Raw genomic sequence first — 25,729 nt, 5'->3', positions numbered from 1 at the left:
GCCTTTTCTGGGGCATTCCTGGAGCTGAGGCTACTAGAGCTCCCCAAGTGTCTTGTTTGTCCTTGCTTCTCCTCGCCCCACAGCTCCCCCAAGCAGAGGCTGACACAGACGCCTCCTCTATCCCTGGTGCCCTTTAACTGTGAGGCTGTGACAGGGCGGAGCTCTGCGTTAGAAATGTGGACCTGGACTCTGAGACCCAAAGTGTCCAACAGCACCTTGTCTCACGAGTCCTTCCCTCCCTCACTCTTGGATCCCCCTTCGGTGCTTGGCACCCATTCATACAGCTAAGAGCTTAACTCTGCATTACACATCAACAAGGAAAATGGGATTATTCAGTGGACCCCCGGCTAACGATTTGGAAAAACAGGTCCCCCTTACAGCTTTATTCCAGACACAATAAAACTAATTGTAAGGTGGGCACAGTGGCACACACCTAAAGTCCCAGCAACTTGGGAGACCAAGGTAGGAAGACCGTAAGTTTGAGGCCAGTCTCATCAGTTTAATTCTTGTCTCAAAATTTAAATAAATAATTAAATAAATAAATAGGGGGTGGGGATATGGCTCAGTGGTAGAGTATTTCTAGGTTCAATCCCTAGTACCACGCTAGGGGGAAAAAAAATGCCAAAGACCATTCATAGTCTAGAATATCTAAAATGTTTGCCACTTTGCCCTTTACAGAAGGTCTGCTTTATAAGCTATCCAAAAACCAGCCATCCAGTGGCCAACAATACAGGGCTGGCTTAACCCAGTACACACTGTACAATGAATGTTTATTGAAGTCACTATATATTCCAAGCACATGGTACAGAGCTCATTTTATAGTGTCCTCACAAAACTATATACTTTGAGCAGGAATAAGATAATGCTTGCCAAGGAGTCCTATGCCGTTTTTTCCAAGGAGGTGCATTTGAGGCACCCTTGCTAATGAGGCTGTGACCACACAGTAAGTGTCTGTCACATTGTGAGTTGAGGAGTCCAAGCTGCCAGGCTCTGTGTGGACAGCTCCATGCAGAGACCCTGAGCTTTCCTGTGACCCTGTTTCCAAAGGGGGTCACTGGTGATTAACATTCTGTTCTACACAGCCATGCCATCTCAGTTTCAAAGTACAAATACAATGAATGAAATGAAGAGAGGCAAGTGGGATTCCAGGAGGTACCTGCAGTCATCGTGGTCATCTGAGTGTCTCTGGCTTCCCTCCCTCGGTGCACAGGGCGGAAATGGCCAACAACAAACAAAGCGGCCTGACACGAGTCACTTCCAGGAGGAAACCAGAGAAACGAGTACAGAGCCTTTCTTTTTCTCCTGCTTCTCAAATCTGCCTGGTGACCAACACTCAGGCTGTCAGTACTCTTCTGGGGTCCACTCTACCCAAGGAATCAGCTTCCAGGAGTCTTGCTTCTGTGTCCAGGGTGACCGGAATACCTAAGGGCCTATAGTGCCTGATACTGCAGGAGCTCAATAAGTGTCACTAAACCAAATCAGCCAGTTTCTAAGATTGAGAGATGACAAGGCAGGCTTCAGGCTGTGAGGAAAAGTTCAGAGACAAAGGGACAGGAAGAAAACAACTCACCAGGAAATCTGAATTCTAGTTGCTGGGATGTGGGAGCATGTGTGTGGATGGATACTGAATGGACACTTTTCTTTGCAAGTTTTCCTAAAATTATGATTTACTTTATTAATTAAAAGTTTTTTTTCAATTTATAATCCATATAACCAACCTTCACTGCAAAAACCATAACTCTTGGGTGTTTGAAGTCTTCATGAAGTACAGAAGTCACGTGAGCAAAGCCGTGGCACAGGAGTGGAGGAACCAACGCATCCCCAGCCTCGGGTCTGACACTGCCGACAGTGGAGCCGTCTGTCCAGGCTCACACTCATGACCTCTATCCAAGGACTTGCAGCCTGGCCCTTGCACATGTTGGCTTCTTTTTGTTTTCTACACTATTAAGCAGAGAGTTGAGCTCCAGAAATATGAGCAACAGGTGCCTAAGAAGACAGGCACAGGCTACGCACTGGACAGGCGTCTGAAAGATAGCTGCAGGCTCCTGCCAGGAGCTCACAGGCTAGAGGGAAGAGGCTAAAGAACTCTATAAGGAAAGATGAATTATAAACGCTTTTGTATTCAACTCAGCACTGCACCTCCTGGTCTCCTGGAGACCCCTTGCTGTGGACCCCACATTTGCCTAAAGAGAGCAGAAACAGTCAGGAACAAAGGCCACCCCAGCTCTTCTGGGTGTCTTTGGGCAGAGAGCATGACACCTGGCCAGCCCATCTCTCAGAACACTGCCAGAGCAGCAGCAGTGAGACCAAGGAAACACAGAATCATGGTGACAAGCCAATGGCCAGACACTGCATGGGATCTGTAGAACCTGCAGGACGATGCACCTCTGCTCTGTTCGGGGACTGTAGTGGGCAGGACTGCGGAGCAGAGGCCCACAGCATGGACAGCAGAGTCAACCTCTGGAACAGCCTTCAATTCTTGAGGGACACAAGACACAAAGGTTCAGGGGTTTTAGCCACAGTATACTCCATTTTCCTGCAATTCTCTCCGCTTCTCAAAATCACATGTGGGTGGAACAGAATGACGGACATTACCAGGTATAGACAAAGGGAAGGGCGCACATTTACAAGCTGGGCAGCCCTGCACATGCACTGGCCTCAGCAATTCAGCTGTCTGCACTGGCAAAACTAGTTAGTAAGTTTTGTTTTGTTTGGGGTTCTTTGAGACAGGGTATCATTATGCTGCCCAGACTGGCCTCAAACTCCTGGACTCAAGTGCCCTCCCACCTTATCATCCCGAGGAGCTGGGACAACAGGCGCATGACACCTTGCCCAGATTTGATTAAGTTTTAAAAGTTAACCTGCTGAGCTCTAACTCACTACCATAAAAAGAGACTAGAATATTACGACCAGCCCCTGAACAATGGTGGAGGATCGACAGAGGTGACCTGAACAGAAACCCTGGACATAGACGTTCTGTCACGACTGCTCCCACCTTCATGTTTCTCACGCTTTGCTTTCTTTCTATAACAAGAACAACAACTTTACAACTAAATGGCTCCTCAAGGCCTGCTGGAGAAGCACACGGGCTCATGCTAAACTTCTCCCTCAGCTAGCCAAAGGACAGTGACATGAATTTACCACCTTTAATTCAGTAGTCCTAATTCTTTTGAGGTACAGTCTACAGAGGTGGCCTATATCCAGCCTAGAATTTTACATTCTATACTCCTAGGTTTCCAGAAGTCAAACTGTCTCCAATTCTAAATACCTGGACTTAAGCCAAACAACCTCCCAAGCTGCCTCAATAAGGTTTTTGGTGTGTAATCTGGAAAAGGTGGAAAGTCTCAGTGGGTAACTGATGGGCTAGACAAACACCTGAAATACACATGCTTTGTTTAAAAATTAAATTTCTTTTTTCCCCTTAAATTGCCAACTATCCCTCATCTTTATAAAGAACTCTTAACATAGTAGTGCAGCAAAAATCAATTTCTAGAGATTAAAGTTTGGCTTCAAACAAGAGTTGCAGCTCTGAGCTGTAACCTGGCGTGAGATGGGAGATAGAAGAAAGCCAGCGGCCACAAGCAGAATAATGGGGCACATGGTGTCCCCAGGCCCACATCCTTAGGCCAACAGGAGACTCCATCTTGTCCCTGTTCCCCCACAGATTTCTCTTACACCCCTGCACTCTGATCCTGTATTAAGCATACACCTTGATACCACAGGCACTGCCGTGGGCACAGCCTGAGGTGTGTCACCAGGCACAGCCTCTTCCCCTCTGCCCCGGGCCCAGAATCCTCCACAGCTTCTCGCTGCCAAATCGAAAAGGCCAACAAACCAGAGACTTCTTGTTGTTTTCTCCATTATTTCTTGACTCCAATTTTTTCTCTGCCGAGTGGCCCCCTGCCTTCCACGGGGGAAGCTCTTCCACACCTGTGACCACAGATCCACACATTCCCAGCTCACCTGCAGCACCCTCCCCCCCACTATGGGCCAAATCAGGACAACCCAAATCTGGTTCTTTAGAAGTCACACTGGTCTTCACCACTTTCCAAAAGTGACCTCCTTCCCTTCTCTGAACGCCCACACATTGGCTCCTGTCACCATCAGCCTGTCTGCTACTTACCACTTTCAGTGCTTCATTGGCTTTTTACCCTTTATTTCACCTCCCTAATGGTTCTGTTAGTTCTCAAAAGCCAAGAGAGATGTGATAGTATTTGGTATCGTTATTATCTAGGAGGGTCTTTGAGGGATTAACATGTACCTATGGGTAAAAACTACTCATAGCTTACAACAAGCTATTATTCTCTCAAAGTCTAAAGTACCTATGTTATGGACTTCTGGAACTTTGGTGTTATACCATAAACAAAACTAGTTTTAAATTAAAAATATACTTTCTTTTCCTTTCTTAATAAGTAAGATTTTACGTGAAATACACAGGCCGACTGCCTGGCACATAACATTCACAACCACTTGTTGAACAAATGTATTTCTCTACTGCATTAAGTACGACTGATGAGTGAATTCACCACAGAAACACTAGCAATCTTGTGCTGGGTCCCAGGGCGTGAGGAGGGGCAAAGGCCCTGTGTGGCCACAGGCCTCCTGGCAGACACCCCCTGGGTGCAGGAAGACAAGGTGCAGGTGCAGGCTACTCACCACCATGTTGTATGCGTCAGGAACTTCAGTTTCAAACTGAAATTTTCCACCCTGGTAGTAACCCTCATCTATCAAAAAACACAAAACAAAATAAAAAAATCCTTTAAATTAAAAAAAAAAAAGAGGAAACAAAAAACAAATACTACATTAGGATATGGCAAACACAGAATAAGAGGTTACAATGAGGGCTGCAGTGTTCCTTAGCCAAAGGCAGGCACATGGGCAGGGCCTTCCCCTGACCTGGGCAACAGGGGATCCACCTGGATCGCACAGTGAAGAGCAGCATTCTCTGGGGGCCTGGCTGCTCGCCACCCCACGTCCTTTCTGCTCCACGCTGTTATAGATGTGCACCCTCCTAACCTTGCCTCCTGCTTGGGTGAGCTCCTCTGCTTCCTCCTGGCCTCTCCAGCACTTGCATGACTTCTAGCCACTGGGCTTACATTTGCTGAGTATCCTCTCTCTGCCAGGCTTGGGGACACAGCCGGGAACTAAACTGCTTCTTCAGTGAGTGCTTGGTGCAGCTTCAGAGCAGGCCCTCAGAAAATGGGGGCTGGTGGGCTGCAGGATAATGTCTGGGCCCCAGGTTCAAGACACCGTAGGCAGTCCCTTCTCTCCCAACTGCACTGTCTGGGTGTCAGGAAATGGCTACAAGTGCTGTTGCCTGTAGAGGGCGCTCCAGCATGGATGACCAGGAAAAAGACTCCCAAACCTCAGACTGTTTTCAAACTTTGAAATGTGCCACAGTTAGCAACATTATAAAACCAAGGCTCAACTTTCCCCCAAACATCTACCACCATGAAAAAATCTGCAATATGGGTGTGTGTGATTGCACACACATGGGAGGTGGAACCCAGGGCTTCCTGCATAGGAAACAACTGTGTTACCACAGAGCTACATTGAGCCCTAAGGTTTTGATAGGAAGCAATTGGACACAAGATGAAGAAGAGAAATGCTATTTCTCTTTTATTTTAAATTCATCTGCTGAACACCAGTGAGGCTGCAATTTATTTTAGATTGCTTGTCATTCGTACTTTTTCTAAGAACTAAATGATCAATATTCATTAACATGTTACTAAGCTGTTCATCTTTTGATTATCAATATAAAAAGATTCTTAAGAGAATCAGTCTTTGCCTAATTTTTGTTAGCAGTTTTTGTTAGTCTGCTGTTTGCCTTTTGATCTTGTTATTTCTCAACACTAGTATTCCATCTTTAAGAAATCAGTCTTTGTTCGTTTTATGTCTTTAATATCATGCTTGAAAATCATCTTTTCCAACCAATATTATACAAATGCTCTCCTACATTTTATTCTGGTAATTTGGTGATTTCACATGTTATATTTAATGAGACCACTAGCTCATTACACAGAATAAGGTGTTATTATCTTCTAATTGGATGCCTAACCACACCGTCCCTACAGCATTTACTATTCCATTCTTCCAGCACTTTATTTTATATATTTCTGATTCTTAAAAATATATCTGGATTTGTGACTGATAGTATAAACTCTTTGGAAAAGATATTTGTTTGGAAAAATGTTAAACTCCAGATATGAGAATTTTTTAAAGTGGCACCTTATGTGTAAAACAGGTGGAGTGCACTCTCCTTCACCAAGGACTCTGTGGATGTGGGTCTCCCTGCTGACCTTGACCACTGAGGCAGGGAAGCCTACCACTAGGCTCATCAACACTGCAGGTGCACAGCCCACTCTGTGCTGACCCTGCAGAACCAACTGTGGGCCCACGTCACACACCATGGCCTATCCATGAGACTGCCCAGCCACACCATCCCACCACACTGAATTTCTCTCTGGTTGGCTTCCTGTTTCACTGATTCAATACATTTCAACTCTGTTGCCCACCAGTTTCAAAGTTTGGACTTTGAAATGTGGTTCTAATTTCATCATGTTCCTTCTGTCCCAACCACTTCTCAGTTAATAATTGTCCAAATTGTATCTTAACTCACTGCAAACCAAGAACAGAGTGTTCTAATTTCTTTCTTTTTCAAAAAACAAATCTGAGGAAAATCACCTGCTTCTGAATCAGTGCTTCCTTTCTCCCTGAAGCTGCACAGCTGCTGGCCCCAACCAAGGTTGCTTAGTAATGACCAGATCTGCCCAGAAGTCCCAACGCCCAGCTCACAGGCAGTGGGGAGACCCGGAAGTAACTTGCACCCTAGGCGTTCTCTGTGGTGACTCCAGACGCAGAGCTCTCCACTCCCTCTGCACCACCCCACCCAGCACTCCAAGCTGGCAATCAGAGGGCTCAATCAGCACCTGAAAAACCACAGTGTGAACATGGCCCTGGGCACTGTTTCCAAATACAGACAGGCCGACTCTATTACTACCCATGGCTGCAGACACTGAAAACGTTCTGCTTCTCAGCAAAGGGGGCTTTAAAGTGCAGTAAGGAAACACAGCAGGAGAAAGCTCCAGGCTGCCCACTAACAAATTCTCGCTCCCGGAGCTCTGGAGCCTACTCCCTCCTGCCTTCAAGGGACCACACATGGGCATCTTCAAAGGAGATTATGGGATAACCCTGGAGAACAAAGCTTCCCAAAGGGCACAACATCCTCAGGCTCCACCTGGAGAAACCTGGACCCTGTGACAAAGGGACCTATTTCAGTCTTTCTCCCACCTTTAAAAGAAGACCTATGCTCCTCCACCCTCTCAGGGGAAGCTCTGCTTCAAGGCGTAAACAGAGGACCAGTGGTGGGGCCAGCCAGCTGGTGGAGGAGCTGTGGAGAACTGTTTCTCCCTTCTCACACCCATTTCTATAAGGGTAAAGTGCGGCACCATAAATAAAACAGTTCGCTCTGGAATGTCCTGCATTCAGATACAGGGAGTCTGGTGGCAGGGGCCATTAAAACTCCAATCTAGATCACTGTAAAGAAGGCACCCCCACCCACGAGAGGCAAGCAGCGAATGCCAATGAGGCAGCCTCGGTGCATTCTGCTACCAGCACCTGGCTCATGCCTCCCCTCCCTGAAGGGAGTCAGATGGCTGTCGAGGTATGCTTAGTGGTGGAAAGTTAAGCAGGACTTTGAGAGCAAGTGACTAGTTTGACAATTAATGAATTTGGCAGATATTTCTCATAAATTGAGCCAAATCTACAGCTCCAACTTTTAGATAAAAATACAAAGAGTGTGGTACCATTTTTTTTCAATATTCTATTGGTAAAGAAATGTTTAAGTTAAGACTATTGTAATTTTCTCAACTCTGAGTCATTCAGGTAAAGTGAGATGCACTGAAAGAAAAGTGGCAGGTGGGACTCATGGTCAGCTGCTGGGCCTGGAATCCTGGGTGGCAAAGCCTCCTCCAAGTTAGGCATTTCTAATTCTCTGTTTTCAACACCGCTGAAGAGGGCACCTAGTTTAGGAGTCAGCTGAACAATTCTGAAAATACCTGCTCGGATTATTGGTTTTAACTTTGAACTTAACTGCAAAGTCGCCAAGTTAGAGCTACAACAAATCCCCTTCCAAGACTGTCTCCTTATTTATGTGAACTGGCAATTCTCAGTATTTATATCTATAAAGACAAATAAATGAAGAAACTGGTATTTAAACACTTATTCCTGTTGTGCATTCACAGAACATGTCCTGGAATGTCCTGCGTTCACAGAACATGAAATGCTAATTTATGTTTAAAACATCAAAATTTACAACCTACTGCTTAAATTCATCATTCCATTCCACGCGTCCTTGATGAGTGACAACTATGTGACAGACATTGTGCTAAGCACTGGGGACATGTCAACAGGGGACAATGCCTGCCCATGGGAAACTTACATTCTAGTGGCAGAAGAGAAAGTCATCGAGTACAGCCAACAGAAGGAGAAAAGGCAAGGAAGGAGGAGGCTGGAGAGACTGCATCTCACATGGGACACTGGCAGGGGTAGGACCAACAGCACTCTGGGCAGGGGTGGCAGATGAAGCAGCAAGAGGCCTGGCATTCTCAGAACAGCACAGAGGCCAACGGGCCAGAGAGGGAGGCGGCAGCAGAGGCAAAGAGGTCAGCAGTCCATGGTGACAAGCAGACTACCTGCCAGGAGGCTGGCTGATTCAGGGGGAGACAGGAACCATGAGAGGGATCTGAGCCCAGGAGGGCAGGGTAGGTTGCAATCATCCAGGTGAGCGATTAGAGGGTTAGCCCAGAGCGGGCAGTGAAGGGACACTGAGATGGGAGCAGCACCAGGATCTGCGGACAGATCAGGAGTGGGGCAGGAGAGGGAAAGTAGTCAAAGAAGATGCTAAGGTCTCTGACCGTGAGTTAAACAATGGATATTAAGTGACATCCCAATGGAGTGGGCAGCTGATGGGTCCTGTGTGCAGGGGGTGGGGGGCGGCAGCGTGGTTGGGCCGCAGAGAGGAGTTTGAGAGCCTTTCAGTGCAAGAGCACTTAACTTCAAAAGATGAGGTAGGAAAGGAAGATGAGCTGATGAGCTTGGGAGACCAGACGGAGGAGGGGCAGCCAACAAGAGGAGGAGAGCCAGAAGCCTGAGTGCTGCTTAACATGCTTCCCAGCAAAGGGACTTGTGAGCAGCTCCATCTATCTAGTCTAGAATGACAAACACTGGTAAGCACAAACATTTTCACCTTAGGCTGAAATTCTGTAGAACAAATGAAGCGAACGTAATGGTGCCAGGAGGGTAAGTGGCAGCAGGAATCCATCCTGCAGTGCAGCCACTCACTCTGCACACCTGGGGCAGCTGCATGCATGGTGCTGGATCCGACTCTGGAAACATTTCCAAGAGTGATGCCATACTTTGATTTTTAAATGGCAAAATTTCTGCACACTAGAACTTCTATCTTATGCAACATTGGGGGCATGAGGAGTGGTCAGGGCAACAAGAAACCCTGAGCCAGGGCTGGGAGGCAAGCAGGAACAGGCAAGTTGACACTGGGCCGAAGACACAGTCAGCTATCTATTATGAAGAGGTGCGAGGATTTAGAGGAGTACATGAACATAATGAGGAAAAAAATGGACAATTAGAAAAAAACAAGACAAATGGAACATCAGTAGCTGGAAACATGATAATCTGAAATTTAAAATTCACTGGACGAGCTTCACAGCGAGCAGACACTGCAGGAACAGAGCCACCCCAAACCAAGCCCAGAGAGAAAAGTGTGGAAGCGACAACCTGAGGGAGGTCTCACTTACACTGGAGGTAATAAATATGGAAGAGACAGAATATATAAAGACATGTTGACCAGATTATGTGAAATTTTATGAACACTAAAGCTCAGATATAAAAAGCACAATAAACTTAAAGTGGGATGAAAAGAAAATCACTTCAAAGTGCTAGCTTTGGGAGCAAACATAACTAAAGTTAGACCAACACAGAGAGGAGGAGCACAGCCCTGCGCAAGGACAACATGCAAATTTGTGAAACATTATACATGTAAAAAAAAAAATCACAGTATAATCAAATTGCTGAAAACAAGTGATTAAGAGAAAAATCTTAAAATCAGCAAGAGAATAAAACACTCACAGCATAAACTACAACAAAGAATTACTATTGACTTATCATTAAAAAAAAAAAAAATCCAGAAGGCAGAAAAATGACTTCAAATGCTAAAACTGTCAGTGGGAGGCTCAGCAGTCCACACCACGGACAGGACTCGCCATGAGGGATGCTGTCTGGATCAGGAACACCCAAGAAAGATGCACATGCTGGGCTTGGTCCTCTGCTTGACGCTACTGGGAGGTGGTGGAAACCTTACAACATGGGCCTACAGAGAGGTCTTTGGGAAGGTGCCCTGGGGGGGACAGTGGGACCCTAGTCTCTGCTCCCAACCTCTTTGCTTTCTGGCATGAGGTGAGCAGTTCTGCGTTGCCACATGCTCTTGCCATGATATGCCACCTTGCCACAGGCCAAAAGCAATGGGACTAACCCCTCATGCACTAAAACCTCTAAAACTGTGAGCCCAAATAAACATTTTCTCTTTATAAGTTGATTTACTTCAGATATTTGTTTACAGTGACTGGAAAGCTGCCTAACACAATTAATACGCCTGCACTACAAGAACCCTCAAGGATGCTCTTCAGGCTGAAGGAAAACAACCGACGAAAACCCAGACCTATAAAAAGGAATGAGGGTCTAAGCACTGAAGAATGTATGTGTAACATACATCTGTAGAAACATGTATACAAAATTATGTGCAAATGTAAAGAAAATAGGCTGCTTAAGCAAAGATAACACATGCTAGGTATAAAAAAAGGTTGGGACTGGGAAAGGAAATATAGCACTAAGCTTATGCCTTAAGAATTAGAAAAAGATGCTAAGTGTGGTGGGACACGCCTGCAACCCCAGTGGCTTAGGAGGCTGAGGCAGGAGGATTGCACGTTCAAAGCCAGCCTCAGCAACAGTGAGGCACTAAGCAACTCAGTGAGACCCTGTCTCTAAATAAAATACAAAATAGGCTGGGGATGTGGCTCAAGTGATTGAGTGCCCCTGCGTTCAATCCCTGGTACCTCCCCATCCAAAAAAGGAATTAGAAAAAGAGAAAAATTAAACTAAAAACATGAAGAATAAAGGAAATAACAATGATATGAGCTGAAAACAGAATAATACAGGAAAATATATGAAATCAAAAGCTGTTTTTTTAAAAGATCAACAAAATGAATCATTCTTTCACTAATCTGATCAAGAAAAAAAAAATGACACAAATTCTAATACCAGGAATTAAAGTATATTAGTGCAGACTACAGAACTTCAAAGGATAAGAAGAATTAACACCCTCATACCAATACACTGGAAACTGTGGATGACATGCACAATACCTTAAGGCACAAATCACTGAAGCTCACGCAAATAAAGAAGCTACACCACCTCATATCTACTAAAGAAACCGTATGAAACCAGGAGTGGTGGTGCACGTCTGTAATCCCAGTGGCTCGTGAGGCTGAGATAGGAGGATCCCAAGTTCAAAGTCAGCCTCAGCAACTCAGCGAGACCCTGTCTCAAAATTTAAAAAAATGGTGGGGGGGGGGGGTTAGGGATGAGGTTCAGTGGTTAGGCAGTCTGAGTTCATCCCCATTGCCAAAAAAAAAAAAAAGAAAGAAAGAAAGAAAGAAGAAACTGTTTTTATACTTAAAATCTTACTACAAACAAAACAGAACTCCAGACCTCGGTGTGCCTTCACTGGTGAATTCTACCACTTAAAGAATTTACACTAAAACTACACAGGTTTATGCAGAAACAGAGGGGAAGGGAAAATGTGCCCATTTATATCCTAAGGCCAGCATTACCATGACACCAAAACCAGACAAACCAACATAAGAACACTACAAATATCCCTCACAAATAGACGAGAAATTTCTAAGTAAAATATTAAGCATATCAAATTGAGCGATCCATCATAATGGATTAATACCACCAACACATAACTCATAATATATGGTTCATCATTTCACAAATGCAGGAGTAGTTCAACATTTAAAAAAAATTCTGGCTATGTAATTTGCTATAAAACAGATTCATTAAAAAAAGACCATACAGCCATTTCAATCAATGCAGAAAAAGCATTTGGCAAATCAATAGCCATTCATCATAAAGAGTCTCAACAAACTAGGAAAAGAATTCTTTAACTTCTATTAAAGTTTCTAAAAAACCCTATGTCTAACCATCTACTCCATGATGAAAAACTGGCAGGAAAATTAGAGACAAGGCAAGGAGGGCTGGGGTTGTGGTGCAGTGTGTTGTTGAGCATGTGTGAGGCACTGGGTTCGATTCTCAGCACCACATATAAATAAATAAAGATCCACTGACAACTACACAATATTTAAAAACAACAACAACAACAAGGCAAGGACATCCTTCTTCTCCCCACTTCTACCCACCACTGTGCTGTAAACCTCAGGAAGTAAAGTAAGGCAAGAAAGGAAATAAAAGGATGGATGCTGAAAGCCGGAGCGGGGCTAAACTCCTGGCAGAGCACTTGCCTAGCACACCAAGGCTGGGCTGGGGTGCAACACTGCCAAAATAAAAGCCTGACAGGGAGGCCTGAATCTTTGCTCACACGTGCATGAGAGTTTACACTGAAGACTGCGGAATCTCCAGCATAGCTACTAGAACTAAAAGCAGGCTGACCAAGGTTGGGAATATAGGGTTACTACACAAAAATAAATTGTATTTCTTTATAAGTTGATTTACTTCAGATAAAGACTGAAAATGGAGACATATCCGTGTTCACAGATCAGAAGATGCAATAATTCAAATGGCAATTCTTCCCAAATTGATCTACAACAAATGCAACACAGTCGCAGTCAAAATCTAAGCAGCGTTTTTTTTTGTTGTTTTTTGTGGCAGAATTTGATAAGCTGACTTATATATATATATATATATATACACACACACATACATACACATACATATATATACACACACACACACACACAGAGGGAGCAAAAATTATGTTTAAAAAGTGAACAAAGGGGCAGAAGTCAGAAGTCAGACGATGGGATTTCTAAGACTTACTATAAAGCCACAGCTGTCAAGACAGCGTTATTTGTGTAACCTTAGACATGGAACAATGGGACAGAAGAGAGTCCAGAAATCAAGGTCAAATGATGCCAAAAAAGGTGCCAATGGGAAAAAGAAAGCCTCTTCCACAAATGGTGCTAAAGGAGCTGGACGATCTTTTGCCAAGAGGGACAGAAGCCAGACCCTTATTTGGTACAATGTGCAAAAATGCTCAAAATGGACTACAGATCTAACTAAAATTTATAGCTACAAAACTTCTCTTTTAATTTAAATAGGATCAGGAGGCTGAAACAAGAGGATCGCGAGTTCAAAGCTAGCCTCAGCAACAGTGAGGTGCTAAGCAACTCCGTAAGACCCTATTTCCAAATGAAATACAAAACAGGGCTGGAGAAGTGGCTCAGGTGATTGAGTGCCCCTGAGTTCAGTCCCTGGTACCAAAAAAAAAAAAAAAGGTATAAAAAAGAAGACAAGTCACTGACTAGGAAAATATTTGTAAAACACACATCTGAGAAGATATATTTAGAATAAAGAATTCTTGAAATTGTGTAAAAAGAAAAAATTAAACTAAAAAAATATGTGCTAGTTGGCCATGGTGGCGCATGCCCACCATCCCAGCAACTCAGGAGGCTGAGGCAGAAGAATCACAACTTTGAAGCGAGCCCGGGCAACTTAGTGAGACCCTGCCTCAAAAAAACAACTTCAAAGTTGTGATTCTTAGTAGTAGAGTGCTTGCCTAGCACGTGTGAGGCACTGGGTTCGATTCTCAGCCCCTCTTAAAAATAAATAAATAAAATAAAGGTATTCGTATAACTAAAAAATTTTTTAAAACATTTAAAAAACAGAAAGTGTTGGGGATGTAGCTCAGTGGTAGAGTCCCTGGATTCAATTCCCAGTACCCACTCCCCTCCCGCAAAAAAAACAAAACAAAAAAACCCAAGAGGGAAAAATAGTTGTAACAGTGACATCTTAAAAAAGGCAAATAACATAATCAAACACAACCATGTACCCATCATAATGACTAAAATTTTTAAACCAAATGCTGGTGAAAATATGGAGCAATTGGAATTCTTAAGCATTATTGGTGCAAACAGGTATAGCTACTCCACAAAAAAATAAAAATAGTTTCTTCTAAGTTAAACAGACATTTTCCTGAGTCATTGCTCCCATTCCTATACATTTTGCTAAGAAAAATTAAAACAGGTCCATAGGAAGACCCAAGAACAAATATTTACAGCAGCTTTATTCCTAACTGCCAAAAGCAGGGAATGCTCGAGTGCCCATCATATGATGAATACAACTGCAGCTCACCACACCATCAAACCTTCCACACCACAGCATGGCAACCTCAGAATCACTGTGTGAAAACTTCCTGGAAAAGGCAAGACTGTAAGGAAAGATATTAGATCAGCAAATGCCAGAGCTAGGGGTGGAGCTTTTTGCAAAAGGTGACAGACACATTATCTTGATTGAGGTGGTAGTTCTATACATGTTGGTCAAAATGCAGATCATACCTAAGAACAGAGAACTTACTATCTGTAAATTATAACTGCTAAAAAGGACATTTGAGAAATTTAAATGCTAAAAAAACTTAGCACTTAAATGGCTATGTCATTTTGGGTTTTTTATAGATAACGTACACATTTATTGGTAAACACCAGAATGTATCTTAACCATGGCAATGAGTGCTTTTTTTAAAAAAATTTTAATTTTATTTATTTAAATGCGGTGCAGAGAATCGAACCCAGTGCCTTATACATGCCAGGCAAGTGCACTATCGCTGAGCCCCAGCCCCAGCTCAATGAATGCCTTTTAAAACATGCTTTATATTCACTTTAGGAAGGCTGAGTGCTCCTGTAAGCTGCCTGGGAGCTGGGGACCAGGCAGGGCAGGACTCAGCTGAGAACAGGTGTGATGTGTCTGCATGGGGAAACAGGAGTCTCCCCTCAGCACCACCATAAGAAAAGCAGCATCCCACCCCTGGATTATGGAGTTCTGACAAGGAGCAAGGAAGACAGGAGTGAGTGCCTGCCTAAGAAAAGCCAGATGACACTGTGACTGACAGCTGCTGCTCTAAAGCTCAAATTGTATTCCTAGAATTCATAAGAAAAGGAGAATGCCATCTTTTTTTTTTTTTTAAGAATTATTTGAAGGGAAAAAAACTCCAAGACAAGGCTGTCTGTTATTCTGCAAATTTATCCCCCTCACAATGGTTATCTCCAAACTAAAATTTTAAGAATTTTTCTAAAAAGAGCCAAGGATGAATGCCAGACATGGTGATGCATGCCTATGATCTCAGCAACTCGGGAGACTGAGGCCAGAAACTCATGAGTTTAAGGCCAACCTCAGCAACTCAGCAAGGCCCTCAGTAACTTATCAAGACCCTGCAGGAACTGAGACCAGCTTACCATTCAAAAATCACTATGTATAACTCACCAAATAAGTGTAAAACAGAGGAGAAAAACCACAGGATCATCTCAATTGATGCTGAAAAAATTAAACACATATTTATGATTTTAAAAACCTCTCAAAAAAAAAACACAATATGCCTGAGAGACCAACATATATAAAAAACCTAAGCCAACATCATATTTAATGACTCATAAACCTGTGCCCCTAGGATCATAAAGATGACAGATGCATGTCCTCACTACTTCTATTCAACACTGTACTGGAAATCATGACAAAGGTACCAAGAAAAAGAATCAAAAGGCATACATACTGATAAAGAAGTAAAAATCTTTTTATTTACAGATACAATAACCATGGAAATTCAAAGAATATATCAAAAAGCTACTAAAACTAACAAACAGGAAGATCAAATGATACATGATCAATATATTTAAAAATCAATTATATATAGTAAAGATTAAAACTTTAAATTAAAAAACCTATTTATAATAGCCTCAAAAACACAAAATACTTAGGTTCAACAAAAATTCGCAAGACACAGAAAACTATAAAATAGCAGTGTCCCGTTTTCATTGCTGATACTGTAATTTGAAGTTTTTCTCATGATGATGTGAACTATGGTTTATCCAGTTAATTTCTGCAGAGAACTAGTATTTGCTGTTCTTGTTTGCCTATTTCATTCATTTCTATTATTTACTATTTCCTTCCTTATACTTTGGATTTAACTACTCTTTTTCTTCTAGATCATCATTTCAAGTGTTTTAGAAAGCAGCGTTATCTGAAATGTGATCTTCTTTTACCGAGCATAAGCTTTTGAGCTTTACCTATGTTGCTATAGCCATCAGCATTCTACATGGTTTCTTGTTTTATTTTTTACTTTTGTTTTGGGTACTGGGGATTTGAACCCAGAGGCACTTTACCACTGAGCTACATCTCTGTTCTTTTTATTTTGAGACCAGGGTCTTGCCAAGTAGCTGAGGGTCTCACTGAGCTGCTGAGACTGGCCTCGACCTTTTGATCCTCTTGCCTTAGGAGGATCAAAGTCCTGCTTCCCAAGTTGCTGGGATCATGGGTGTGTGCCATGCCCAGCTAGCAGTTTTACATCTTTTTAGTGATGAGTTGTATTCTATTGTAGGAACGTATATTAATTTACTCACCTATTCACAAGGAAAAAACTGTTGTGTTGCTTCCACTTTGGGATCAATATGCATAAAGTGCTACAGAATTTTGTGCACACATTTCTGTGTGTTTTATTTCTCCTAGGTAAATATCTAGCAGTAGAATCACTAACTCACGTAGTAAGAGTATAAAGATAACCATTTTGCAGGGGATGATTCTGAAGAGAAATCAACTTCTTTTCCACAAAGCTTCCCAGAGAAAAACATAGGAGAATATATTTCCAACCTTGGGACAAGCAAATATTTCTTGGACAGCACACGAAGAACACAAACCATTAAATTTTTCTGAAAAACTGCCCATCATTAAAGTTAAAATTTTCTCAATAAAAGAGCACTGAAAAATAGGCATAAGTTACAGAACAGGAGAGAACTTTCCCAGCTCACATCTGACAGAGGACACATGCTCGGGTCACAGAGAGAACTGTCACAAAATAAGATCAAAAATGGCAAAAGACTTGGGTACTTCATAAGACAGACAAACGGCCCAGTCAGTAGATGAAAGGACATTCAACATGATCTGGCACTAGGAAACACGCGCGAAACCAAGGTAAGCCATGTCACACACACATGCTGAGAGGTGTGCAGAACAACTGAAACTTCTCACACGTGGCTGGTCAGTATACAGTACAACCACAGTGGAAAGTTTTTTCAAAAGTTGAATATACATCTTTCTATGACTCAGAAATTCCACTCTTAGGCGGAAATGAAGAAAAAGGAAAAATACAACCAAAAAAGCTTGCATGAGAATGCTCACTCATTCAAACAAACGAAACTATGGTAAGAAAAACCAGAAAGAAATGTTGGGTGGTATGAAGGGCAGCAACTGGTTACAGAGAGACACAAGGAAACTGGGAGTCTTGGGAATGTTTTTCACCTTTACTGGGGTCATGGTGGCACTGGTATATACACTTTCAAACTTCCTTAAGCTGGACAGTTCAAATTAGCACATTTTACTGTTTGCAATTTTATACTATAGTAAAACTGATTTTAAAAGTAAAAAAAATTTTTTTAAAAAAATCACTGTTATTTTAAAGTCTGTGTTTCCTTCAGCTGGGCCACTGAGCTGACCCAGTTTTTCAAGCTGTCCCACTAACATCCCAGAAGGCTCCATGGGAGGCCTGGGCCCATCCCCATGGTCCTGTTTGACTGACCAGGACTTTCTTTTGTTTTGTAAGCTGATGGAGAACCCCCCAACAGTCCCTTTCTTTTCTCCATCACCAAATTCTGTTTCCATTTTTTTTTCTCTGAAGAGTGTATTTATTCCTAAGCTTGAAGAATCATTCCCAAAACAAATCCATGAAAATGGTACCAAGTGGCCAGGAGCCAGACAAAGAGTTTTGAGCTGGAAACGTAGATGCAAATCTGCAGAGACCACTGAACGCCCATCTCACATGCATTCTTGAGTTTTCAGATCCAGCTGTAGGTTCATGGCTGCAAATGAGCCAGTTTTACAACTGGCATGAAATTTTACTTAGGCATGAAGTTAAAGCTTCACTGCTTAGACATATCCGTAAGTATTTTTGTTGTTGTTGTTTGTTTGTTTTAAGAAGTCCATGGTTCCAAAGTTTATTTTTTTAAAGAAAAACATGATACTAGAGAAGTTTTAAAAGTTGACAGACCTCTAATAACCAAAGGCAAGAGCCCCCACAGCTCTCTTATTCAATGGCCCTACAAGATCAGGTGCTACACAGTGTCGGACAGTTCAATGCAATGACAATGTCCCCAGTGTGTACTTACTACAAATATAAATGCTGAAGTAGTAAGTATTTATAGGCACCAAAATAAGTTAATTTTTTTAATCTGATAAGATACTGAATACCAAAATATAATAATTATTTTCCATTTTCAAGAGTAATTATATGAACAACAAAGATGCTACCATATACACAATTTCAATAGTCACAACATTCATGTGATTCAGTAAAAACTTTAAGTTAAAAAGCCGGAGAGGAACATTTATCTGAAGGTTAAACTTCACAGAAACCCTATTATGTGACAGAAGCCTGGAAAAATCAACCATAAAAGTAAAAGAAACCCCTGATAGCTGCTCGGGATGACCTGGAAAGGCCAGGGAGGAACTTTCACCATGAACACCCAGGTCTAGGTTCTTGGTGAAAGGAAACAATCTTGATCACTCTAAGAACTTCTGAGAAACACCACACACTACTTAAGACACAGTTCGAGGGGCTCTTAAGGGTGACCCTGAGTCACCGAGAAACCACCTGTGTGCTCAGCACCGAGTTGAACGTGGCAGAGCCCGTGATGTCGGAGGAAGGCAGCAAGGGATGGGCAGTCTTCACCAGCTCCTCACCCAGAGGCTTGCCTCACTAAGAGGCCGCTTCTAAGAACGGGCCTGGGACTTTCCTCCTACATGCATGATGGGGTACCAGACCAAGTTCACACGCATGTCCCAGAACCCTCTGCACAGCCTCTACATAGAGAAAATGCAATTTAAACACTATTAAGCACATTCTGAAATTGGGATTTCTCTTGTTATTATAAAACATCTTCCACAGCAAATAACACACCTACACAAAGTCAGGGCCAGGCTCATTATCACCCACTTAAATTCTGTATTCTCTTCCGATTTTGTAGCTTTGACTCATTATTCCTAGTTCCTCACTCCCTTTCCATCCCCCAAATAAAATAACACCCTATGTTTCCAAGACAAAACTCCCTTCTTGTTTGTTTTTTTGCGTTCTCTACCCACATCAGCTCTAAATAACAATCTGAACTTTACATTTGCCAAATGATGCCAGAAAAATCTGTGGACTGCCTGCCCCCAAAATAGCCCTGGGTATCTAACCTCAACCAACCCCACTCCCAAAGGTCAGACCTCTTCAGCCCCCACTAACTGCCATGTTCTATCAGCAACACTTCAAGAGGACAAAATCCCTTCCCCTCTTTACCACAATCCTTGGGGTGATTCTGTCCAACGCTTCTGACTTTACAGTGAATATTTACTGACAATATTCACTTTGAGGAACACCTGGCTTCCTTTGGATACTTCTTAATACTTCAGCTTCAGCTTAATCCTTAGGCAGCAAAAGTGAAAGGGGACCCAGCTGGTGAAATTCCTACTCTGGTAGGAGTTTTACAAACATCTACATGTTACTTTTCTTAGAGAAATTCGAAGAACTTAGACTTCAGAATTCTAGGACTGTCTGTGGTGAATTCCCCTTCTCCTTCCTCCTGCCATCCCACAGCAGCACAAGCTGACTGCCGCCTGCTCCAGCCCCAGCACAGCGGGCTCTGAGTCTCCTGGGGCTGCACCGCAGCTGGAAGAGCCCCCCGTCCTCCTCTCCTGCCTGGTCTGACACGGAGAGAGGTGGTGCCATGCAGGGGCAACCTGGAGAGCACACACTTACCCGGTTCTAATGAGGACAGCTGGCAAGCAGTGTTTCTGTGCACCAGGACCTGGGCCATGTGCTGTACACACGGTCTCCTCAACCCTACTGCTGTCCTATGGGATGCAGCCCATTTGATGCCTGCTCTGCAGATGAGGCTACAACATAACAAAGGCTGTGCTGCTCCAAAGAGAGGCTCATAACTGAAACCCACACATCATTTCACAGCCCACACTCCAGCATACAAAAGACTCAGTCAACGTTCATTTTAGTTGTTAAGTTTATACATGGTTAATGGAGTGTAAACCAAATGCCTCAAGTTCACTTACTATGCTTTGACTACAAAGCACATGTCTTGCCTTCATATGGAATAGCAGCTAATGTCTTAACTTTAAAAAAACTAATGGAGAAAGTTAAAGATTATAACCTTTAAACTTTTAAAAACTCGATGTTTGAAAATCATTTTATTACTGAAGTATGTAAGAATATTTATTACCTGGGATTACAGTTAGCTGAAAGCAATGAAGCTTGTTTGGATCAGGAAAATGCACTTTACAAGTACCTGCAAAAGAAACAGCACATCAGGAAAGTATGGCGTAAGCAGCAGTCTGCATGCCAAAGGCGACCTGAGCACGCAGCAAGTCCACAGTGCTGCTGATAACCCAAGATGCAAGACCCACCCTGCTGTGTGTTCCATAATTATGCCAACAGGCTCCAGCTGCAAACCAGGGGCTTTTACCATTCTTTTTCTCCTTATAGTTTTTCATGAGTTAATTCCAAATTGATATTTTCCTTCAACCTTTAAATGATCACTAAACATAGCAATCTGACTGTTACTTTCAAGAATTACACTATTTTACTTTGAAGAAATAAGGGCTGGGGTGTGGCTTGGGGGTAGAGTCTTGCTGGCATGCTCAAGGCCCTGGGTTAAACCCCAAGACAAGGAGGGGGAAAAAGGAAAAGGAGGAGGGGAGGAAGAGGAAGAAGAAAACACCCCTGGGGAGAGTGATGTATGTAGTGAGTAAAGGCTGGTAAACACGAAAAAGCTAGGAAAACTATCAGGTCAAATTTCTAATCTGCTCCCCTAGCACATAGACATACAGGCCACTGTGGTGAAGAGAAGTTGAAAATAAGTGTGCTTCCTGAGAACTGGCTCCAACTGGAGTTTACCATGACATTTTAAAAAAGAACATCTTCACAAACTAACTGGTGGCTCAGCTTGTTTTGTTGGTGAAATGATGCTCTGCCAACCTGGAGGGAACTTTCTGTGCTCAGTGGTCCCAAGCCAGAAGTGTCCTGGATCAGGAGAAGGAACTTCCCCTGGGAATAGAGCCACTGCCTGCCGGTGCAGGTAAGGGGAGTTGGCTGTAGTCCACACCTGCCTCTGTCACTCACACCAACACTACTGAAGTGGTGACCATTCATGGATAAACACCCAAGGAACCAGGAAAGAAGAAATTTTCTACACTTATCTATAAACTCTGAGAATGTTAAATTCTTTAGTTCACCTACTATTTCTTGCAAGTCACTGATAATACTTAGTTTTGCAATGATATCAATTTTCAACAAAAATAGGATAATTCAAATATAAAGTCAGAAATGGCCTTTGAGACCATTCTAGTCCAACATCCTTAATTAGGACAGAGAGTTTCTATGACTAGCCCAACATCACACGTTATTAACAGAAGCAAGATTAGCTCCCAAATTAATAAGTACTTCATGACTCTCTTTCCCTATTATAGGCCTCACTTTCTTTTGGTATTTAGTGAAAGTCAGAACACTGAGAGATGACACACAAAAACTATTCAGGATTGCTGATGAGCTTTCTTCTAGAGTGAAAGACAGCTCAGCTTTGAAGAGCTTAGAGCAGTCCTAGTGGAAACAGTGCCATATTCCTTACCTTAGAAAGAAAGAAACTCGAGGTCAAAAAGTTTACAACTCTCCCCAAAATAATACATTCAGATCTGTGTACAGAATATTGGAAAAGGGCTTCATTTCCCTTAATCTAGAGAGTATAAATACCATCTTTCTTTGTGAGATATATGCAAGAAAAACAAATGAGGAAGGTGTAGGAAACAGTTCCATGATGAGCCAAGGCTGGCATCCTTTAGAATTAGCTGGAATTTCCCTCCTTTCACACTAACAAAGGTACAGATGTAGAAACGAGTCCTCTGAAGAAGAAAGGCCACCAGGAATAAAGAAATTCAAAGTGGATTAAAAGATAATGAAATGATGGGGGACAGAAATTTTTAAAGCTCAAGAAAGGATAAATTCTAAAAATCAAAAGGTTAAAAGTCAGGTTTTCTTTGAACTCAATGCAGAAACTTCATTAAACTTTTCCTCTACATGCAAACATGGGCTACCCAAAAATTCTAATATTTCAATCTATATGAAAGAGACATTTTCTACTTTTTGCAAACAGTGAAATCTCTAGGAATCTGCATGTACAGAGTCCAAACTAGTTCTGAATAATTATGAAACAACACTGTCACAGGGCAAATTATTCTGTTTGCCTTTGTAAACATTTTGGAAAGATTATCAAATATAACGAAGACTTAGTACTTAAGAGTCTTCTTGGTTCCCTTCAAAACAAATGAGCTGCAGCAGGCTGTGATGGCACAGGCCTGTAATCCGGCTACCTGAGAGACTAAAGCAGGAGGTTCCCAAGTTTGAGAGCAGCCTCAGCGACACACCAAGATCCTGTCTCAAAATAAAAAATAAAAAGGGCTGGAGATGTGGCTCAGTAAGAGACTGCTTACCTAGCATGTCTAATCTCCAGTACCATGCAAAAAGTCAGAGAGAAAGAGTAACAAGCTGCAGCCTTTAGACAACACGGCTTACCTTATAAACAAATTTAAACATCCTGCCTCTGACAGGATGAGGGTAGGGAGGAAGAGCAAAAAGAAGAGGCATGTAGCATGCTGTCTTTTACCAGCTATCTCAGACATCGGAATGCTTTTTTCAGTTATTTAGTTAAAATCCTAATTTAAAAAGGGGATGTGAAGTTTTGTTGTTTTGAAACTACACTCTGGTATAAACCAGCAATCTATGTAAGATTCATGTTCAAGAATAAAACAAACTGCTGGGCACAGTGGCACACGCCTATACGCTCAGCAGCTTGGGAGGGTTAGGCAGGAGGATGTCAAGTCAAAGGCCAGCCTCAGCAACTCAGCAAGGTCCTAAGCAATTTTAGCAAGGTTCAATCCCCAGTATTAAAAAAAAAAAAAAAAAAAAAAAAAAAAAAAAAAAAGAATAAAATAAATCATTTGTAAGGGGAACTTTTTTGCAGTCTTGAATGAAAAGATGATGTGTATATATTCAAGTCAGGGCCAGTGGCAAGAATGTCGGGAGTGGAAGTGGAAGGACTGTAGCCTTCCTGTTTATTAGGAAAGTGACCTACACTCGTGAAGGCAAAGGAGAGTAAAATGGACCCATCACTAAGCTTCAAAATTTTTTTTTCCAGTTGTGCTTCATCTGTCCTACACCCACACAGTTATTTACTTGTTCTCCTGGAGCATTTTAAAGCACATCATTTCATCTATAAATACTTCAGTAGGTAGAAAGTTAACTTTTTAGTAGTATCCCAAGACAAAGCCTTCAGTTCTGAGTCAAACACTTGGAGGGCAAGCAATCCAGGGACTTGCAACATTGTGACTGAGACCCAAAGTAAAAATCATTTTATGTCATAACCACTCTTCTCATCTATCTATACGTTAAAAATAACTTTTAAACACTTAGTTTATGTACTTACCCTCATAAGCTAACCACTCAAGGACTGCAGCAGGTGGCAGGGAAAATGAGCCCTTTCCTAGCCATGTCCGTGGGTTTTCACATCAATACCCCAAGTTCTCTGCAGTACTCAGCCAAAACAGGAGACCAACTTACAAAATATTTCAATAGACATCCTTACTTAAACTGTTTTTAAACAAGTGTGACAAAAAGCTGTAATTCAAAAACATAGTAAAATGGTCCAAGTTTTCAAACTTTGATGTTATTATGGAAATATAAAAGGTTTGGGAGGCCAGGTGCGGTGGGGCATGCCTATAATCCCAGCAGCTCAAAAGGCTAAGGCAGGAGGATTGCAAGTTCCTGTAGAACCTCAGCAACTTAGTGAGGCCCTAAGGACTTACAGAAACCCTATCTCAAAATAAAAGATAAAAAGGCTTGGGTATGTAGCTCAGTGGTTAAGCACCACTGGGTTCAATATCTGGTGCCATAAATGAATAAAGGCTTGGGAAGGAACTGATAGAAGAAAAAAGGAAAACCTGACACACATTACACACATGCAGGACATGGTGAGTGGGCACTCCAAGGCAGGCCTGTGTGTCTGGGGCAGGAAAGACTGATCAAGGTGAAGACACTCGTGGACTATAAGCAGTACAGAAGCCCTACCTCAAACACCAAGGCAGGTCACAGACAAGTACCTTCTGGACCCAAGTAGTGGTATTGTCACTAACAAAGATAGGACTGTCAGTTATTGATTAAATTTTCACAAAGTAGACTGGACATGGGACAAAATACATGTGGAAGAGATCCAAAACCTAACTCTGGTACAGCTCTGGTACACTAAGAAATCAGTCTGCATGTGAGATGTTCACAAAGACTACACACGTCTGTACTCTTAGTAGGTCCTCTAGAAATTCTTGTACAAAATTAAAATTCATTTCTGACATACATGAAAAACAGCTTTTTTTGCTATGCAGGGTCATTAAACATAAAACAAGCTTTCTTCATGCAATTATTTTAGAATACTTAATTTTGACTGGTGATGCTATACTTACAAGGTAAATTAGCTTCAAGGTCTGCAACCTCTGTAGAAACAAAGAGATTATGGTTAATGTTTGTCTTCAAAATGCATCAGTTCTAAATTAGCAATTTCTTCCAGAATACAAAAGAAAAAAAAATACTGAAAACACTGAAACTGGGTCTAAAGTTTTATCTCAAGCTATTTAGTTTTCAGATATACAAGGTGACATTCAGAATGCCAACAAATTTGGACAACAAGCCTTTAAAATTCACTTTAACACAAATGCAAATCATCTTAAATAAAGAGAAATTACATGGTGACTGCAGTGTTTTTGAAAACTGTTCCACCGAGTCACAGAAGCACTCCTCTTAAAATCTGATTGACACATACAATGTGTTTACATCTTTTTTTCAGACCTGCCTCCTTGTAGCTACGGTTCTTGGTCTCAATCCTCTCCTGAGGCCTTCAACACCACAGTTCCTCTCCTATTAGTACATCACCAGGTGTGTAAGCTCAGTACCCTTCTGCAGAACAAAACTGCTTACCTCCTACCAGCCTGCTATGAAAGAGCTTACAGGACAAACCTGTACAAGGCAACGTGCCCATGCTCAACACAGTACTGTGGAATCACTATCAAGGGCAATTACACAAGAAAAAGAAAGAAGAAACATCCAACTCAGAAAAGAAGTAAAATTATCCAAGTTCACACATGACATGATTCTTTTTTTTCTTTTTTTTAGGTATCGGGGATTGAACTCAGGGGCACTCAACCACGGAGCCACATCCCCAGCCCTATTTTGTATTTTATTTAGAGACAGGGTCTCACTGAGTTGCTTAGCGCCATGCTTTTGCTGAGGTTGGCTTTGAACTTGAGATCCTCCTTCCTCAGCCTCCCAAGCCAGTGGGATTAC

General features: G+C 42.3%; 1 protein-coding gene and 1 non-coding gene across 3 annotated transcripts in view; one reads left to right on the top strand and one right to left on the bottom strand.

Annotated features, from left to right (window-relative positions):
- Nucleotides 1-25,729, bottom strand: part of Ube2f (ubiquitin conjugating enzyme E2 F (putative)) — a 57,647-nt gene that overhangs the window by 13,031 nt on the left and 18,887 nt on the right. For both annotated transcript variants that reach the window (XM_048808852.1, XM_015481649.2), the window contains exons 3-5: nucleotides 24,853-24,882; nucleotides 20,568-20,633; nucleotides 4,657-4,724 (exon numbers count right to left, since the gene is read on the bottom strand). In XM_048808852.1, coding sequence (XP_048664809.1) covers nucleotides 4,657-4,724; nucleotides 20,568-20,633; nucleotides 24,853-24,882 — 164 coding nt within the window. The remainder of the gene's footprint in view (nucleotides 1-4,656; nucleotides 4,725-20,567; nucleotides 20,634-24,852; nucleotides 24,883-25,729) is intronic.
- On the top strand, nucleotides 9,955-10,057 carry LOC125618377. Its single transcript, XR_007349660.1, has one exon. It is a non-coding gene; the product is annotated as a U6 spliceosomal RNA (small nuclear RNA).

This window comes from Marmota marmota, unplaced genomic scaffold (assembly GCF_001458135.2).
Source record: "Marmota marmota marmota unplaced genomic scaffold, marMar, whole genome shotgun sequence".
Lineage (NCBI taxonomy): Eukaryota > Metazoa > Chordata > Mammalia > Rodentia > Sciuridae > Marmota > Marmota marmota.
The sequence above is the reverse complement of the archived record's forward strand: the minus strand, read 5'-3'. Positions and strand labels throughout refer to the sequence as shown.